A 20,981-nucleotide genomic window follows, 5' to 3' on the forward strand; every position below is an offset into this window, starting at 1 on the left:
GGCCTTCAAGTGACTTAACACAAATGTCCTTGAAAGGGCATCTAGCAAAAGAAAAAACACTTAGAATGTAGTAAAGAAAGTACTTAAAAATAACACTAAGGGAGTCTGACAAAGTGTCCTATCTTACTCTAAGTTATCTTGCATAAATGGAATCCGAGTCAGGAGTCCGAGCCCACTGGAGCCTGGATGAATGGCTCGCGGCGAGTCCTGTTCTGGGGTCCCCCACCCGCCAGCCGCCCTCGCCCGCATGGTCCCCCTCCCGCCCGGGTTCCGTCCTCGCAGCCCCGGCCGGCAGTAGGGTCCAGGCCCCTCTCCTCCGCCCGTCCCGGCCTGGCTGACCGAGGGGGCGGCCTCTCCTCTGCCGCGGGGAGAACCTCGGCCGTCGGCCGCCAACTGCGGGCCCGCGCTCGCCGAGGGCAGGGAGACAGACCCCTTGTCTCAAGGGCGGAAGACAGCGCGGGAGGAGGAAACCCTCGGGGAAGCGCTGCGGCCGCTTGGACAGAAAGGAGAATCCGCGCTCCACACACAGGCCCCAGGGCTGCGGGGCCGGCGGGCCGGCGGGCGCGAGGGGCTCCCCGAGGGCCCTCGGCCCCTCTCTGCAGGCGCCTGCACGTCCCAAGGGCACATCAGAGACAGGCCTCAATGCTTCCTCGTGGGCTTCCAAGGTCCCGGCAAAGGACGGCAAGGAACTGGATACCTGACTGCGTCATTTATTAAAAAAAAGAAACCCCTGTTTCCACGGGGACGCCTTCTAACTTGCTCAGCCTACCTACAGTGATCTGCCTCCTGGGGCACCAGAAGCCCCACGTCCTTAAAACCAGAAAGCCTGGGAGAGGTACCACCGGAAATCCATGCTTTGTTCGGACTTCCCGAGAGCTTGACGCTCAGCCAAGTTGAGTCAGGGCTTCCAGGGGTTCAGACGCCACCGTTCATGTCAGGGAAAGGCAACAACTGAGCCAAACCCTGAGGGTGAGACCTGCCCCGAAAGGCACGGGGGAGGAGGCGCCATGGAAGGAAGGAGACGGGGACCCCAGGCAGAGCGGAACCCGAGCCTGTGCAGGGAGACGCGGTGGGTGCTGGAGCAGCAGTGGCCACGGGCACATAGTGAGGACAGCAAGGGGTGAGACTGCAGGGAGGAGGGAACCGGGCGACAGAAGAGAAAGGGCCCCCCTGGAGCACAGGCGGGGGAAGGGGAGTGAGGGCGGCCAAGACGGAAAGCACGCAGCACGGTGGGCACTTTCCTGGGCACTTTCCCCTGCGCCTGAGCACACGGCCGGCCGACGCACTTCCACCGCCAGCACTGTAGTCAGGCAGGCCTGCTGGTTTGGGTTCTGCTTATCCTGTGGCTAAAACACATCCAAGTAGGACGTGCAGGAGAGTGCATCTCCAGAGAGAGGCGAGCAGTGCCCCTCGGGGCTGTGGGCGTGGAACAGGGACTCCCGGTGAAAGCAGAAATGAAGAAACACTGGCGAAGAGAAACCCTGCCCAGGGCTGAGCAAGACGGGGCGATTCTGAAACGGAAGCATCCACGTTGCTCTCATAGCTGACCAAGGTCCAAGTAACATAAGCAGACAACTGAGGTCAGACCTGAAGTAAGAGGTCTAGGGGATGTGGGCCAGTGTGCCGTGGTCAGGATGAAGTCAGAGACAAGGTCCGGTGGGAAGACAGCATGAGGGAGACAGGAGAGGGGATGTGGCCGGCTGAGACAGAAGCCCCGGAGTGCAGTGAGGGCCCGGACGCCACTGAGAGCAGACCCACCAGGTGCCGCTGGCTGGCCTGGGGAGAAACCAGGATTCCTGGTCTCGGCAGAGACAACGCGGTGCTGGGAGCGGCACAGGAAAATAAGAGCAAGGCGCTGAGAACACACTGTAAAAAGAAAAAAGGCCCTGCAGACTGGAAGACTAGGGACAAAGATGGAGCCAAATATTTAACTGGGATGAATTCCATAATCACAGTGAACTCTGAAAAAGAGACTGCATATATGGCCATAAAGGGTTAGAAATATATTAAAATCACTGCATCCATTACAAAAGAAACTACTATCCATAAATTTTTAAATGCATAAAAATCCTAATTGCAATCAGGACTGCCTGCAAAATACGCAGAATGTAGAATCGAAAATTAACACAGGTAAAAAAGCATTAATGTGCTTTAAAGGGGGATAGTTTTTTAAAAGCTTGAATTATGGAAAATTCGACTTGCAACTGATTTTCTTGATGAATGCTTTAAAATAGCTATTAAATATAAGCAAATATGGGGCATCCCTGGTGGTTCAGATGGTAAAGAATCTGCCTGCAATGCAGGAGACCCAGGTTGATGCCTGGGTTGGGAAGATCCCCTGGAGAAGGGCATGGAAAGTCACTCCAGTATTCTTGCCTAGAGAATCCCATGGACAAGAGGAACCTGGTGGGCTATAGTCCACAGGGTTGCAAAGAGGCAGACAAGAATTAACGACCAAACGATGGAAGAGCTGAGTATAACTAGACATTGCATGGACCAGATCAAAACAGCTGGCTGCTAGTCTTCCGATACAACTGCAGTTCTAAGACCCAGGCCAAGTGCCCTGGGAAGACTTTTTCAACCTCTCTCTCACTCTGGACTCCTCAAGGCTGCTCCCGTGTGGTTCCTTTCTCACTGTTTCAGACGTGTCTTGGCTGCACTTGCACTGGGATCCCTGAGTCCTGTTATTTTGTTCATCTTGGTTCTCAAAGCCTTCGGCACTAACCACTGAACACCAGACGCCCGCTCCCACTGGAGGAGCAGCAGGAAGGGAGGCTGGGAGACAGGGCAGCAAGGCCTGCCCGTGTCCCCCAGTTAAGGAGCACCATAACAGTGGAGAACAAACCGTGACGGGACGGGGTGAATTCTCCAAAAGACCGATAGTCCTGTCACCACCGCAGGCTCCCGATCCCTGTATGATCTCAAGAAGGAAAGGGCACTCAGCACACACTCCCTCCCTTGCACACGCAGGTACCAGGCAGACATCCAGGAAAGTCACCGGGGCTTCCAGCAAGCCGGTCACGGCAAACTGAAACCTGACACGCGGACAAAGCACAGAAGCGCCCAGAGAACCACGTGGAGGAGTCTGGACACTGCTCCTGCAGGGTCTCATGAAATATCTGTGAGCAGAGCAACGAATTATAGATGCAACTTTCAACAGAGGGCCTCCTCCAGGAAGGGTCCTGGATTAGCTGGCAACAGTGATGCAGCCCTTCAGACCAGTAAGAAGCCTTAAAATAACAAACTGCAGAAGGAAATCCAATGTCTGGTTCCCGGTGAAGTTTCTAAAGAGAGGCTAGGATTCTTCAGACAGGAAAGGAGTCTGGTCAATGGTATTTTAAAACATTTTCATACTAAGCTGCAGAGGTGGCTTATTAAAAAGGAAGAACCCTGGTCTCTCTTTTTCAGCACAAGTGCAATATATCACAAAAATCAACATGTCTGAAATGCAAATATCTTCTTGTAAAGGTTTAAGATAACTGTTCCCTAATTACATAAGCTAAGAATATCTTCGCAGCATCATTCCTCTCTTATGTGTAGAGGGGAGTTGTGCTTAAACTAGAAGAGGTCCCAACTGCAACACAACAAAGCAGAGAGGAAGGCTCACTGCTTCCATCTCAGGCACATACAAAAGGCAGAGTCCCACATGTGTGCGCCAGGAGACACACAGCATCTGACATGAACACGACAGAAATACTGCAACAGCACACAACTGCACACACCCGAAACTAGCAGCACGCAAGAACGGATACCATACACATGACAGGCAATACCACACACATACATGCATGTCCACACACCGAATACTGTACGTATAAAGATTAAAGCGTAGCCACACACCAACACGTGACAATATTTATGTAAATTCAAAAATGCAGAAGCAAACAGATTCATTCAGAATTTATACTGATATGGAGAAATGTCTAGAGAAAAGAAAAGGAATGATACACACAAAACTCAGGACGTGGTGACCTGCGAGGGAAGGGAGTGATGGCTGTATCTGAGCCACGTGGTGGGTATGAGGGCACCTGTTCCAGTCTTGACCTCTGACACGTGTGTCCTGTAAACGCTTTCATAAACATTTACTGTACAAGGGAAAACTGTTCCCCTCTGCTGGTGAAGGCTGCTGCAAGGACACTGATCCTTCATGAAATTAAATAGTAAGAGGAGGAGCACACCGAGGTTTCACAGGACTCGACAGAAAAAACGACACCAGGTAGCAGGATAAAACAGGAAGTCTACAGGCGAGTGTCGACAAAAGCGACCTTCTCTCTAAAAAGAGAAGTTGTACTGCAGGACGTCGAACACTCTGAGGCAGAAAGGCGAGAGCATTCCAGAGGGGAGGCAGTGGGCCCGTCAGGGCAGGGCCGGCCAGGGGAGCTGGGCAGACCCGGGCGCCTGAGGAGCCCGCACACAGGCAGGGCAGGAGCACAGGGCCGGGCCAGGGGAGCTGGGCAGACCCGGGCACCTGAGGAGCCCGCACACAGGCAGGGCAGGAGCACAGGGCCGGGCCAGGGGAGCTGGGCAGACCCGGGCGCCTGAGGAGCCCGCACACAGGCAGGGCAGGAGCACAGGGCCGGGCCAGGGGAGCTGGGCAGACCCGGGCGCCTGAGGAGCCCGCACACAGGCAGGGCAGGAGCACAGGGCCGGGCCAGGGGAGCTGGGCAGACCCGGGCGCCTGAGGAGCCCGCACACAGGCAGGGCAGGAGCACAGGGCCGGGCCAGGGGAGCTGGGCAGACCCGGGCGCCTGAGGAGCCCGCACACAGGCAGGGCAGGAGCACAGGGCCGGGCCAGGGGAGCTGGGCAGACCCGGGCGCCTGAGGAGCCCGCACACAGGCAGGGCAGGAGCACAGGGCCGGGCCAGGGGAGCTGGGCAGACCCGGGCACCTGAGGAGCCCGCACAGGCAGGGCAGAAGGGCAGGGCCGGGCCAGGGGAGCTGGGCAGACCCAGATGCCTGAGGAGCCCTGCACAGCCAGGGCAGGAGGCCAGGGCCGATGCCAATGCAGCGTGGGCGTGGTAAGCAGGACAGCAATCCCCTGCGTTCACCTGTCTCACTTTCTCTTCTCCGGTAAATAAAGTTCACCTTGGTTTTCTGTCTTTTACTGCCAGGCTTGTTCTCCCTGAGCACGGAGACCTGCCCTGGAGCATGCCCGCCAAGTCCTGGCTTCAGGAAGTGCATTCCGCGAGCCGAGTTTCCGTGCTCGAGGCCTGTAGCTGAGGCTACGACGTGTAGCCACATGCCCAGCTAGGAGCCATGGTGACAACTCCAATCTGCCTCTTAAAACCGAGAGCTGTGAAAGCTTTTCTAAGATCATTCTAGTCATGACTGAATCCGGGTGAACAGAGCCAGCTCGATTTTAAAAGTACCATTACAACTAAAAAGTGATTTCCACCATACACAGCACTTAATGCAAGCGTTTACAGGACAATTTTTATTCTTTCCCATCATTCTCAACTCGAGACTGTCATGACCCAATCGTTCAGGACATACTTTTCTCTATTTACTATTCACAGAATATAATTTTACATGGATTTATAGAATTAAAGTCATCTTACCTGCACTTTTTTTAAAGCTACTGGTACTCCATCCAAGAGACAGGCTGCCCTATAAACTTCGCTAAATTGCCCGCGACCAATTTTCTTCTCTATTCGAAAGTTGGCTAATGTATTATAGCCCATATCCGGTCGTAAGGCCTTCTGTAATTAAAAAAGTCAGGAAAGTTTTCAATCACACAGTATGCACACAATTGTCAATTGTCTTCACTTAAGTAGGTGATTTCTATGGTAAACCTGCAGACAGTCATTTGTTTGACAGGTATTTATCAAACTATTCATATTATATAAACACACACACACAGTCACCCTGCCAACTAGTACATGAAAACCTTCTAAACTTCCTGATGATATTTAACTTCTGCAAAGAACAGTTCCAGGGGCAGCAAGTCCACCACCTTATCATTACATTTTTTTTAAGACCTAAGTTTTTAAAAGCAGAATATTAAGAGGAAAGTAGAGAGGTTCCCGGTACACCGCCCCCTCCGACCCGGGCACTGCTTTTCTTGTTATCAACACCCCGTCAGAGCCGGACCCTGGTCACCACTGAGGAACCTACACTGACAAGTCACTACCACCCAAAGTCTACGGTTCACACTGGGGTTCACCCTTACTGCTGGACATTCTCCGTTCAGTTCAGTCGCTCAGTTGTGTCTGACTCTTCGCGACCCATGGACTGCAGCACACCAGGCTTCCCTGTCCATCACCAACTCCCAGAGCCTACTCAAACCCACGTCCACTGAGTCGGTGATAGCATCCAACCATCTCATCTGTCCTCCCCTTCTCCTCCCCCTTCAGTCTTTCCCAGAACATTCTATGGGCGTGGACAAAGGGATAACGACCTATATCCATAATCAGAGTGCCTGTGCGCACGCTCAGCCGCTTAGTCATGTCCGTGCGCACGCTCAGTCGCTTAGTCGTGTCCAGCTCTTCGAGGCCCCGTGGACTAGAGTCTACCAGGCTCCTCTGCCCATAGGCTTGGAGTGGGGTGTCATTCCCTTCTCCCGGGGGTTTTCTCGACCCCGGGACTGAGCCTGCATCTCCTGCATTGGCAGGTGGATTCTTCTACCCCTGAGCCACCTGGGAAGCTCCCCAGAATTTTAGCATCATAGTATATTTTCCCTGCCCAAAAAACCGTCTGTTCTCTGCCTGTTCACCCCTCGCTCCCCACCAACACCTAGCAGCCACCGATCTTTTCACTGGACCCATAGTTCTGCTTTTTCCAGAATATTACATAGTTAGAGTCATACAGCGTGTAGCCTTTCAGATCGGCCTCTGTCACGTGGAGAAGGAATGGCAACCCACTCCAGTATTCTTGCCTGGAAAAATCCCATGGATGAAGGAGCTTGGTAGGCTACAGTCCATAGGGTCGCAAAGAGTCAGACACAACTGAGCAACTTCACGGTCTTTCTTTCTTTCTGTCACTTAGAACATAAATACCTTTTAAACAATATATTTTTTGCTGTTCATGTGAAAAGACATTTCTTTTTGAAACTCACACTTTTTAGTACTCATTAGACGGCAGGCACTGGACTAGCCCCCAGGGAAGCAGATGTATCCTAAGAAGTGTTTCTGCTCGGAAAGAGCCCATGTGGTCACAAAAAGGGGCCTCAATTGTGCTGAGCGGATCACGGGGCTGGGAGGAAGCATCACCGTGGGCCCCTCTGAGGGTGGATGTGTTCTATCCACTGTTGTAATCCTTCTGTTCCTTGCTTACGGACTCAGTCATCCATCACCCGGCCACAGGACAGACCTGAGCTGTGTGCACCCACAGGGTCGATCGCTGTCCAGCGCGGAGGCCACTACACACGCCCCGGGAAGGCTGCCTCTGCAGTGCCTCAAGTCACTCCCGCTCTACCTGCAGCATCTCAGTCTACTGAAATATAACGAAGCGGCTCAGCCATCACATGCGCTTTTCCATCTTCCCTTTTTTTGGCCAAACACGCGTGGGCCTCTTCCAGATCCCAGGATTCCTGATAAGTAGACTCTTCTTGGCCTGGTACCACTCTGCTTACATCCAAATGGACCTTCTCTACTCTGGGCCGACTCAAAGTAAACATGACATTCTTGTGGGGCCTGATTAAGGCCGAACATTAAACACCTATTGGTGCAAACAAAGGGCGCACGGGTTCCTAAACGCGCCAAGGCAGCTTGAACTCAAATCAACGGTCCTCAAATAAACCATAGTTAGGGCTGATGACCCCATGACGTATGCAAAGGGCTGTTTTGACATATATATGGGCATTACATTAACCCCTAATACATACGACCTTGTTCATGTCACTGTATCTATCACGCTAGCAAAAAAAACCTGTAAAATTCTGCTGGATTTGCACTGCCATTCAAATGCAACGTTTATCAAAAAAGAGGGGAAAAGTAGCAATAACTTGTTACTGTGCATAGCTTCTCTTTCTTCTGAAAAGTCCAAAATAAGAAAAATACCACTCTTCCTTTAAGACATGCAAAACAATCAGAATACAAATTTCACAAATTCGTTAAGTGAATATAAACCATAAATAACTGCCAGAATAGAATAATAACACGACTACAATAAAAAAGGTCCCATTTTGGCACCTATAATGTAACTGGTCCTATAAATTAGTACTTTTATGCTATTTAATTCAATTCTCGTGATGATCCTATCAGGTAGATGTTATCACACCAGGATCTATAGCTAGCTGATGCCCAAGCCCCAGTTCCCAACACAGGGTTAGCCATCCTCTGGGGTTACTAAACAGCCACCTACAGTGTAATAAATATTACGGTACCCTATGCGATAATCCACAGCATTTTCAATTTTAGGCCTTTTGATGAATAAAACAGAAATGGGACTAGAAACACACATACCAAAAATGAAAATAAAAAGTAGGAATGAAATCATAAAATAAAGGGAGACTACTTGCCACGCTGTTCAAGTATAAGATTTCTTTTTGTGGTCACTGAGATGAATTTACAACTGTCACTGTAAAGTGAGGTGAAAGTTACTCAGTCCTCTCCGACTCTTTGTGACCCCATGGACTATAGAGTCCATGGAATTCTCCAGGCCAAAATACTGGAGTGAGTGGCCTTTCCCTTCTCCAGGGGATCATCCCAACACAGTGATCAAACCCAGGTCTCCCTCATTGCAGGCAGATTCTTTACCAGCTAAGCCACCGGGGAAGCCCAAGAACACTGGAGCAGGTAGCCTATCCCTTCTCCAGGGGATCTTCCTGACCCAGGAATTGAACCTGCGTTTTCTGCATTGCAGGCGGATTCTTTACCAACTGATCCATCAAGGAACTGTCACCTACTTAACAAAGGAAACTTATGAAGTCTCACTTTTTAGATATAGTCAGTGGATGTTAGCAACTTCTAGCTTTCGTAACTTCATTTCACTTAATGAGAGACTTTCAATTGTCCAAGCTTTTCTACCAAATGTTTTTGTTTTTGTTTAATTTACACACTAGGACAGACTGCAACATGGAAGAGGTGGGTTTCCTTCCTCTCTTCCAAACACCTAGAGCGCTCCTTCTCCAGATGAAAAGGTGTCGGTCTCCAGGGTGACACTCGGCTTCCTCATTGGGAACGCTACCACGCAACCCCTGCACGCACTTCAGGCCTGCCAGGGACCCCCGTCCCCTGTCCGCGCGGTAACTGACAAACGTGCGCGGGGGCTGCTGAGGCGCTGTGACGACCGCATGCTGAGCGCGGAGGACGGCTAATGTGTTTTGGCATGCAGGCGCTTAATCACACATTTACATATGCAATGACCTACATTTGCATGTCAGATCACACACTGTCTGGGTTTATTAAGGCCGGGCGCCTCCCTGCGCGTGGCCACTGGAGTGGCGAGTGAGGGCCAGAGGGCGGCGTTTTTTTGGCAGCGGAGGGATGAGCTGCCACCCAGGATTAGGCTGATGCGGCCTGGGCATTAGACACTTCATTAGACGTAATCTGTTTAGCAGTGGGCAGTGTATGTAAGCTTCACAGCCCATTTGCGGCACCCTTTCCCCCCGTGGCCTTTCTTCAAAGGGCAGCGCAGCTGACTGACAGCCTGTCTTATCTGCTCCTGTGTCCTGTCGCCAGGCCTAGACGCGAGGAGCAGACGTGAGACGGAGCGGGGCTGCACATCCCGGCACCCCCACCCCGAGGCTCGGGCACGCTGCGGCAATCTGCAGAAAGATCAGCCTGGGTGCAAGGTGGTCTCCTTTAAGACCTGGCCAGGCAGGTGACACACACCTGGCCGGTGATTCTCGGACGCTGTGGCCGGTGCCCCGCTGCACGTGGATGAGTTATGTCCCAGGTAAACAGCACTGTATGAGGTGCTTAAAATAAAAGAGATGACATCATCAGGCCAGTGCCCATGCAAGTAAAGAACTATTTTTAGGGAAGAGCTGTATTTTCTTTTTTTTTGGATGTGGTCCAATTCCCCATATTTTTTAACTTAGCACCTGAGTTATGCTGGAGAATAAAATAACTCAGCAAAATACTGAGATGCAAATTGGATACAAAATAAAGCCAGTGAGATCACTGCGACCGCCTTGCCCTGCTCTCCATGCAGTGCACAAATGGGTCTCAGGCCCTGCAGCCCCTTCACCACCAGGCTATGTGTCTTGAGCCCCACGAAATGACTTCTGGAATAATGTGAGTCATTTAAAGGATTTTCAGCTTTTATGAAAGTTAAACACCACTCTGTCTCTTCCATCAAAAACTGAACCCACCTACACCGGAGGTGGGGGGTCTCACAGACACCCCACACCTGCCCCGGCCTCCCCACCATCCTTCCCGTCTGCCTCCAAGTCCAGCAGCAGCTCACCCCTCACACACAGCGTCCAAGTGACCCGGCCTTCTGGGGACCTGCGCTCTGCACATGTGGCCCACCTCTGCTCACCGTGGAGACCCATCTGATGGCCCTTCTCAGGGGCCCCTGCCCTGGGCCCGCAGTCTTCAGCAGCAGTCAACTCTGCAGACAGCTGTGCAAGCTCAGGCACAGGGCTGGGTTCCGGATCTCACTGGCTTTTAATTATTTGTTTACATGTGTCTATTTCTCCCTCCAAGCACAGCTTCTCAAAGGCAGAAACCAAGCTTGTGCCCAGATGCCACGAAGGTGGCGTGACATGAAACAGACAGTAAGTATCTACTTATAGGTGAACATAGCTGAAAGAAGTCCCTCTGCCCTTAACAGCTTCCACCGGGTGAGACGAGACTTGCCTTGCACCCCCGCCAGGTCAGGAGACCTGAGTGCTAAGCCACTGTCCCCGCTGGGGTGATATGCGAGGCCCTGAACGCTGCCGTCTGAGGCCTGACCCAGTGATGGTGCTTTAGTCACTAAGTCATGTAAGACCTGTTTGCGACCCCACACACTGTAGCCCACCAGGCTCCTCTGTCCATGGGGCTTTCCAGGCAAGAATACTGGAATGAGTTGCCATTCCCTTCTCCAGGGGATCTTCCTATCCAGGGGCTGGAAGTATGTGCGGTACATTTTTGTGGTGAGTTGTACTTAATCTCCTGAGATGTGTGAATCCACAAGTTAAAAGAATCCTAAAATCTCAGAAAAGCAAAATAAATACTCAAAATCACATATGACGACTAAAAAATCAAACCTGAGAGTGAAGGAGGCTTAATGTAACCCCTTAAATGTCCGGCATTCTCATTAAGGAAACTCCTGTTGATCTGAATGCCCTGTAATTACCAACCACCAGATCATGCTAACTAATTGGGATTAACTTCTACGTGTCAGTCCCCTCCTGCACATAAATACTTTTCATTTCAAAGTAAAACGCAGTCTGTTGTCCCCCGACTCATACTCTCACAGGTGCAAACTCGTTAAACAACGATTTCCCAGGACTAAATTAATTTCTCTAATTTCTTTTAAATTTGAAGGCAAGAACGTTTAATGAGCAGTAAGATAATTCAGGGTAACATGATGATAATAGTTCTCTCTGGGGAAATTAGAGGGGCCCCGCCATGGACTCAACAGACTCTCCAGGGAGAAAATCCTGTCCTGACAATTCCTAGAGGTACTGTTATCAGCGATCTAATGTACAAGCCAGGATTAACAATACTTAACACCATTAATAAGGTTTTCACTGTTACTGCAAACTCGTCTCTTGCTGGTGATTTTCATCTTACCAACTCTGTAATCTAACAAATACTATACTTTAAGTTAATAGTATTAAATTTCTCCAAAATCTGAAAGTAACGAAACTTAAAAATGCCCTTCAATTTTATTTGGCAATGAAGCTCATTCTATGGATGATCTTTAAAGAGACATTACTCAGCTCCCAACTACACAAACTGGAATGCCCTTTTGACAATATCTCACACAGAGCTCTTACACACTACTTTCTATATTAACCTCACCAGAAATTTAAAAAACATGTTAAAACAAAAACATCACGTGTGCCAGCAATCTAATTAGTCATTCTTCTTCCCATTTGAAAAATCATCTCCCTAAAATTTCTTAAGCTACTTGAAAAGTACCCTATTCCTAAAGACACTAAAAGTCAGATTTAAGTCAGCTGGAATGATATACCATTAATCACTATAACTGGCTTTTTATCAAAGGAGAGAATTCACTACAGCATAAGAAAAGTGAGTGATCAAATTCAACCAATTATTTAAACATTTATAAGATCCTGGTATTTGTATCATTTAACCATCGTTAGTTATACTACCTGGTATTTGTATCATTTAACCATCATTAGTTATACTACCTGGTATTTGTATCATTTAACCATCGTTAGTTATACTACCTAGCATGATAATTACTATATACAAATTATGTAACCAAAAATACCGGTTACCTGTCCTGGCATTTCAGGACCAGGGTAATGACAGAGACCCTGCCACCAGCCCCGTGAGCTCCAGCAGCTGCAGCTGGTCAAATTCACACCGCGAGCAGAAGCCTTTCACTGCGACAGAGACAAGTGGAAGACGTTTTCTTCAATTTATTCATTTATTCCACAGTTATTAATAGACGACAGGCTTAAACAAACATGTAATCCAAAAACAGTAAAAAGGCAATAAGCAATATTAGTATCTGGGAGAAGGAAATGACAACCCACTCCAGTATTCTTGCCTGGAGAATCCCAGGGACAGAGGAGCCTGGTGGGCTGCCGTCTATGCCCCACAAAGGGTCAGACACGACTGAACCGACTTAGCAGCAGCAGCAGCAAGATTAATATCTAATATTTAGGTACTATGCAGAGAAATAAAATAGAGTGATATAATAGGAAATGAACGATGGTTATTTTGGATTGGGTGTTACTGGGATGACCCCGCGGAGGGGGTGACATTTTGGTTAAAAGATTAAAAGACCAGAAGGAAAAGAAAATGCCGGAAAGCAGCCCTGGGGGAAAGGTCTTCAGGGAGGAAGGAGCTAGGTGTGTCTGAAGAACACTAGCTGGAGGGTGGAGAACACTGCGGGTAAGGGCCGGGGTCAGAGGTGAGCACGCTGAGAGCATGGGTGTGGGCTGTGGGTCTCCAACAGAGAGGCTCTGAACTCATGACCCTGACCCTGCGCGGAGAAAGGCAGGGAGAGGAGGAGAGCCAGAGATGGGGAGAGCGGGGAGAGCACGGAAGGCCTGGCCTGGCCGGACCTGACGGCGACAGCGAGGCGCGCGCAGTGTGCGGCCGGGACGCGACCCTCAGGTGGACCCCGAGGACTCGGACTGCGGGAACTGAACGAGGGCGAGGGGAGAGGGACGCCAAGGACGGCTCGTGGGCTCGGGGCTTGAGCACATCGACGGGAGAGGGAAGCCGCTGACGGGGGTGTGTTGGTAACAGAGGTGTGACAAAGGATGGAACACGACACAGAAACAGGCACGGCAGAGAGACCTGTGCACCGAGAGTGCTGCGTCGTCTCTGCTGCACGCGTCCTCACCCACTGAGAGCCAGCATCTCGTCCCGGCCTCTGAGCGCTGTCCACGTGCCGGGCACAGCACCTGCAGGCTCCACGGCTGGGGCTCCATAAAAACTGCTGCTGCTGCTAAGTCGCTTCAGTCGTGTCTGACTCTGTGCGACCCCAGAGATGGCAGCCCATGAGGCTCCCCTGTCCCTGGGATTCTCCAGGCAAGAACACTGGAGTGGGTTGCTATTTCCTTCCCCAATGCAGGAAAGTAAAAAGTGAGAGAGAAGTCGCTCAGTAGTGTCCGACTCTTAGCGACCCCATGGACTGCAGCCTACCAGGCTCCTCCGTTCATGGGATTTTCCAGGCAAGAGTACTGGAGTGGGGTGCCATTGCCTTCTCCAAACTAGTGTTCCCCTAACCTACAGGGCGGAAGAGCAAGGCATAGGTAGGCGTTCAGTACCTTCCCTCCAGCACGCAGCCAGCAAGTGGGGGAATCCAAGCACTTACACGGGGCACTGCAAAGTCAGGGCTCAGGCCCTAAGCCACCCCACTAAACGTCCAGCTCTCCTGTGTCCTCCTGGTCCCTCAGACGGGATCCCCGTAAACGCTGGGGCCCGCGCGGCGCCAAGCTCAGCCCTCTTTGCTCGCTGCGCTCATCACAGGCCCATGCAGCCCTGCGTCCTGCTCCCCCTCGGCCGGCGCTGGGAGCTGGGGTGGGCTTTCACTGACCCCGTGTGCCCCCCGACCCCCTTCTGGGTGCCCCATCAGAACTCTCCTAGGAAGTCCTCCCCTTCCACCTCCCTCTTCTGCACTGAACGAGATCCGGTCAAGGGAGGAAAAGAAGGCATAATTAAATGCAGTGCATACAAGCATTCCTGGAAAAAGAAGTATTCAGCAAAACTTCAAAATCAGGGTTAACATCTGTTTCATGAACACTTCATGAAAGAGCTGTGTGAAGCATACCCACAGGTACGCGAGAAAGTCACAACATTCCATAATAACGGTATAAAGGGAGACAAAGTGTAAAGGAATCCTAATTGTAAAATGATACAATTGATTCCTAACAAACATACTAGATTCTACACATTCAACGTTGCCCTTCAAACAGGCATAATGGGAGCATGTGGACTTATTTCCAGAAAGGCTTCTGATACTGAAAATCCATTTGAAATCCCTCCTTGGATTGTAATCGGTTTGTGAATCATAAAAACCACTAGTCTCACCTAAGAAGAGATCATCTTTTGATCGAAAGAAGAATACCAAGACAATTTACTTTTTCCGCCAAGTACAAACTTGGCTCCAAAGGATTTCTAAATATTCCAAATATCAAATTCATCCTCAAAAATGGAATCATTTTCATCACTGAATTTATTAAAACTACATTTCAGGCTCTGAATGCAGTTCCAAATAGAACTGGCAAGCTATTTTGATTAATGTATACCTCATCCGGTCCCACCACTTCATGGGAAATAGATGGGGAAACAGTGGAAACAGTGTCAGACTTTATTTTTTTGGGCTCCAAAATCATTGCAGATGGTGATTGCAGCCATGAAATTAAAAGATGCTTACTCCTTGGAAGGAAAGTTATGACCAACCTAGATAGCATATTCAAGAGCAGAGATATTACTTTGCTAACAAAGGTCCATCTAGTCAAGGCTATGGTTTTTCCAGTGGCCATGTATGGATATAAGAGTTGGACTGTAAAGAAAGCTGAGCACCGAAGAATTGATGCTTTTGAACTGTGATGTTGGATAAGACTCTTGAGAGTCCCTTGGACTGTAAGGAGATCCAACCAGTCCATTCTAAAGGAAATCAGTCCTGGGTGTTCATTGGAAGGACTGATGCTGAAGCTGAAACTCCAATACTTTGGCCACCTCATGCGAAGAGTTGACTCACTGGAAAAGACTCTGATGCTGGGAGGGATTGGGGGCAGGAAGAGAAGGGGACGAGGATGTGAGATGGCTAGATGGCATCACCGACTCGATGGACATAAGTCTGAGTGAACTCTGGGAGTTGGTGATGGACAGGGAGGCCTGGCATGCTGTGATTCATGGGGTCACAAAGAGTCAGACATGACTGAGCAACTGGACTGAACTGAACTGAACTGAAACCTCATCTTTGAACCAGTCAATACTGAAGGAAATCAATCCTGAACATTTATTAGAAGGACTGATGCTGAAGCTCCAATACTTTGGACACCTGATGCAAAGAGCTGATTCACTGGAAAAGACCCTGATGCTGGGGAAGACTGAGGGCAGGAGGAGAAGAGGGCAGCAAAGGATGAGATAGCTAGACAGCACCACTGATTCAATAGCCATGAATTTAAGTAAACTCTGGGAGATAGTGGAAGACAGAGGAGCCTGGTGTGCTGCAGTCCATGGAGTCACAAAGAGTCAGACACGACTTAGCAACCAAACAACAACAACACCATCTTTGAACACATCAGACTATTCAAACAGAAATGTCCAAGACAGCAGATGAGAGAACCCTTACTGTATTCCCATTCTTTTAAAAATCATCTAAATTTCTCAAGGATTTCCTTTCAAAGCTGAGAAACATCTAGCCCTAAATACGTTAAGTATGAACAACCAATCTAAATTCAAAACTCAATCAAGCTTTAAATATTCTGATGTCACTTCTCATTTGACAGAGTTCTTTTTAGTCTACATTACCAAGCCTTTTCCTAAAGTAACTTTCAATAACTAAAATCCATACAATATTAAGATAATTAGGCGATCAAAATGAAGCTTTCATTTAGAGATTAATTCATTCATCCAACAAATATCTGGATACCCATGACCTAGTACTCATTCACATAAAGTATGGTCTACAGACGTGAACACTGCACTGTGGTATAGTATATTCTTATTTATTAGAAGTATATCAGTGTGAAACTACCCAGTAGTCATTATTTTTCTGAGAGTAATCTTTCTGCTGTCTTCCAAATTACATGCTTCCTCTAGGATAACACTTTTCTTATGACGTTTGCCATGGAGCTCACATACATTATGATGAGCCTTTATGCTGATTACAGTCCATTAGGGACTAAATCTCCTTGAGCAGCTCCTGAGACTGTGATCAAAGTAACTGAAATATGGAGTTGAAAGAGAGCTCAGTATAAGCAAGATATGACTGAATCTGCATCCAAAATAGGGAAAGACACAACATGCGGCTGGAGAAGAAAAAGGAGCCCTGTGACGTAAGACCCTCTGCATCGCACAAGAACATGCAGAATCCATCCTCACGCCCAGAAATCAACGTCTCTCAGAAGTGTGGCTCAGCGGTAAAGAATCCACCTGCAAAACAGGAGAGGCGGGTTCAGTCTCTGGGTCAAGAAGATCTCCTGGAGAAGGAAATGGCAACCCACTCCAGTATTCTTGCCTGGGAAATCCCATGGACAGAGGAGCCTGGCGGGCTACAGTCCAAGGGGCTGCAAAGAGTCAGACATGACTCAGTGACTAAGCAACAACAACAAATAATGATAAAATATACACTTTGGAAAGATGACTCTTGCTATAGTGTGAAGACTGAACTAGAAATAGGAAAATGAGAGGAAAAGAGACTGGTTCAGAAGGTTCCACAATAATCCAGGCAAAAGGTGGCAGAAATCTAACAGGAGGCACAGTCGGGATGCAGAGAACTAGCAGATTCCGGAGCTACTTAAGGAGTAAAGTCAGCAGCCTGTGTCAGGAATACAGCAAGGCCCCTACACATGAACTTCAAGTTGCAAACTTTCCAAGATGAGAACCTGCCTCTAGTTCCAGCGAGGAAGCAGAACCTGTGCCGTGGACGCCAGGCGTGAGCGGCATCGCAGCCTGCCCACGGTCGCCCGTCGCTGACGGCCCTTCGGCTCTCCCGCCTCCCACCCCCTCCCTCCTCCATCAGTGACTCCTCCTGCCTGTCCACTGGATGCCAGCCGCTGGGCCGGCCGCTGCGCTGCCCTACTGTACGTCAGGTTAACATTGTTCCCTTACTTTCTGTGCTTGGCTTTTATGCATTATTTGCCTGAAAAGCACTATAAACCCCGTAGAGTGCAGTACTCGATGGGTGACTGTTAGTCGGGTACCCAGGCTAACTTTGTTGGACTCACGAACACACCCTTGGAACAGAACTCGTTTGTGTGTCGGGGACTTACTGTAGCTGAAACACATGTTCACGGTGTTCAGCGCAGGGTGGGTGCTCTTGGAAGAACTCCCTCAGCAGCAGGGCTTCTGCCCTGGACAAAAGCCAGAGGATGCTGAGAAGGAAGGTGGGGGCTGGGGGTCAAGCATCCAGCTAGTGTGAGGGCTCACGAGGAGGTGGGGAGGCAACAGCGACAAGGAAGGTGAGCGCCCTTCCTTCAGGAGGCAGAGCCTCGAGGAAGCAGGTCTTACCCCCGTCACCCCAAAAACAAGGAGGATTAACGGGCTGGAAGAGGCTCTGTGGATGGAGAGGTGGCGCCCTGACTCCCAACTCTCATGTGCGCAGCTTATTATTAAAATCACCAGAGAACCAGCAGCCTCCACGGGAAAGGATGCCAGGGACAGCAGCCTTGGGGCAAAGAGGTCTGTTCCAGCTGGGAAGCTTAAAGGGATGGCCGCTTTAACCAACCTCACCGCTTACTGGCTACTCCCTGACAAGACGCTCGTACCTTCCCAGCAACCAGAACGAGGAAGGCCCCTCTTCCTGCCTGTACCCCTGGGATGCTTTCCCGCCTTCACAGGGAGCCAAAGGGTTACAAACAGTAACAGCTTCAAGTTTACAAACAGTAGGTATGACCTAAGTCCTGGTGATGATCATAATTAAAATAAATCCACCCTCTAGACACACCCAGGAATTCTTAAAATTGTGCTCTGATTATAACTGTTTCATATTTAACTTTATGATAAAAAGTGAAGGCAGCAGAGTGCTCTTTAATGATCAGAAATCAAAAGTCACAAAATGTTAGCTGCAGACTTCCATCGTTTAAAATTAGCCTCATACTAAAATGTAAATATCTTACCATTTCTGTGTCACCATCAATGATACAGTCTGCATTTTTTAAAATTAAGCTATAATAAATTCATTGTTCCAAAAACAAGAGTCCAAAAGCAACGTGAACATAACAGCGTGCAAATCTAGTCAAAATATCCCGTCAGTACTTTTGAGACTTTAGTGGAAGGAGTCAAAGAAGGAAAACAGGAAGGAAATGGAAGGTGATAGAAAAAAAAAAATTCCCTAAGTTCAATGAATGACAACAACAACAAAAATTAATAGAGAAACTCATACGGCACTAAAAATGAGACCACACAGGACGCATGGCAGGGTTAGAGTATTCACCTCAGAACAAGAAAAAGACAGACACACTGAGAACAGACATCACGTGTCATTACACAGAGAGTGGGGATCTGACACTGAGAAACCTGACTTCCTCGGTTTCCTGTTTGTGTGCAGACACGTATCAGCATCACAGCAGCGGAAGGAGTCGTTCAGCTAACCGTATGCTGCCTCATCACCCTGTTGTTCGGGCCAATGGTGTGGAACAAAACAAAAGAAGGTTGTCAACCTGGAGTGGAAGCTGTCCTTTGCCAGCTTTTTAAAATCCTGCTCCTGAGAGCGGTAACATTTTTCAAAGACTTAATCAGCAGTAACACTTGTGAACTCTTGTCAGGTAATCTCCCACCATCAGTCTGGATGTAGAGACAGGGGTCCCCCCGCCGCCCCCCGCCTGCATGGGCAACACCGGCCTATTTCCCAGGACAGTGGGGTACCTCTGCCCACTGCGGGGCAGAGGCCGCATGAAGGGAACCGTGTCAAAGAGACACAGAGCCACGGACGCAGCTTTAGACTCGTGCTGCGTGGCAGCTGTGGGTCCCAGGAAACTGTGCCTCCTGGCTGGTGAGTCAGCAGCAGCAAAAATCAAAGTGCTGCTTTTCCTTTCCTTTGGAATTTGGAGCTGCTCAAAACAGAATTTCAAAATCATGACATAACTACCTAATTTTAGTAGTGCTGCTTTTACCGTCTGCACAGAAACAATATACAAAACACTAATATCCGTGTGTGTGTGTGTGCAACTGGCACGTAGACATGTCTGCATCTAGGAGAAACTGCATACCATAATCTTGGGTATTTTATGACAATAATATAAAATACAGATGGTAGATTTGAAAAAACAATCCTCTTGAAATTAAAATACTGGCCTTACTTAAGCTCTTAAGGGTCTCTTTTGTGAAGACAGTCCAGATAATTCGGACAAGTGTGACAGAGGAGACAACGTAAAATTCAGCTATGCAGACACACGCTCGCCTGCAGGCACCCCGGTGCGCTCAGTCGGGGGTCCTTCCCGAGCCCCTGCTGCGATGAGGAACCTGCAGCGTCACGGTGCACCAAGAAAGAGCAAGACAGAGCACAAACCCTCAAGGTTTGGAGAGAGGTTTCCTATCCTAACCCGATGGGAAAGATGAGGTTTTATGTCCACGTGAAGTGACACAGCGCTCAGAAACACCAGAAAAGATGTTACCAAGGGTGCACCGTCAGGGCTCCAAGAAAAAGTATGACATTCACAAAATCAGAAAAAGCTTCACAGTGGAGACAACATTTTAGACGGTCCTTGAAGGGTGGGTAGATTTCAAACTCTGGAGAGGGAGAAGAGGGGTCAGGCAAGGTAAGTAGTCACACAGGCAGAGAGTTCAGCTCAGGCGCTCAGGCGTGTTGGACTCTCTGCGACCCCATGGACAGCATGCCAGGCCTCCCTGTCCATCACCAACTCCTGGAGTCCACCCAAACCCATGTCCATTGAGTTGGTGATGCCATCCAGCCATCTCATCCTTTGTTGTCCCCTTCTCCTCCTGCCCTCAATCTTTCCCAGCATCAGGGTCTTTTCCAATGAGTCAGCTCTTCGCATCAGGTGGCCAAAGTATTGGAGTTTCAGCTTCAGCATCAGTCCTTCCAATGAACACCCAGGACTGATCTCTTTTAGGATGGATTAGTTGGATCTCCTTGCAGTCCAAGGGACTCTCAAGAGTCTTCTCCAACACCACAGTTCAAAAGCATCCATTCTTCACAGAAAAGATGGCAGTATTTCCTGGGCTGTGCCTCACAGACACGGATTCTGAGAGAAGCCAATAGATGTGCTTACAAAACAGTGCACAGTCAAGTAAGTTTGGAAAACACTAACCCTGCCTGGAAATTCACAGTGTGCACCTCTCTGAGGAAGCAGCTGTGCAAACCCAAGCCTCCCAAACGCATCTCACTCACTGCAAAGCACATCTGTAAAAGACCAATCGCAAGTACTGAAACTGAATCTGTGATTTTAAAACTCCCAGCGAGCAAAAGTCCAGGACCAGGTGACCTTGCAAGCAAATTCTACCAAATATTTGGAGAAGAGTTAACACCTGAAACTATTCCAAAAATCTGTAGAGGGAGGAACACTTCCAAACTCTCTCTATGAGGCCACCTTCACCCTCATACCAATACCAAGAGACCACGAAAGAACACCTATGGATTCTTCATTTCCAGAATGACTATCAAGCAGAACTGGAAAAGCCTAGCGGAGTAAACCTGGGACACTGTACAATGCCTCCAACACCGAACTGAGAAACAGAATTTATGAATGACAGCTGTGCAGGGGTGAACGT

At 49.2% G+C, this 20,981-nt stretch overlaps 1 protein-coding gene across 4 annotated transcripts in view; it reads right to left on the minus strand.

Annotated features, from left to right (window-relative positions):
- NEK7 (NIMA-related kinase 7) overlaps positions 1 to 20,981 on the minus strand; it is a 137,270-nt gene that overhangs the window by 59,719 nt on the left and 56,570 nt on the right. For 2 of the 4 annotated variants that reach the window (XM_010831091.1, XM_010831092.1), the window contains exon 3: positions 5,559 to 5,699. The exons of 1 other annotated variant lie outside the window; for it this stretch is intronic. In XM_010831091.1, coding sequence (XP_010829393.1) covers positions 5,559 to 5,699 — 141 coding nt within the window. Of the gene's footprint in view, positions 1 to 5,558; positions 5,700 to 12,340; positions 12,449 to 20,981 lie in introns of all 4 variants that reach the window. One more of the 4 variants, XM_010831093.1, reaches the window with a different exon arrangement.

The sequence above is a fragment of the Bison bison genome, unplaced genomic scaffold (genome assembly GCF_000754665.1).
Source record: "Bison bison bison isolate TAMUID 2011002044 unplaced genomic scaffold, Bison_UMD1.0 scf7180017864524, whole genome shotgun sequence".
Taxonomy (NCBI): Eukaryota; Metazoa; Chordata; class Mammalia; order Artiodactyla; family Bovidae; genus Bison; species Bison bison.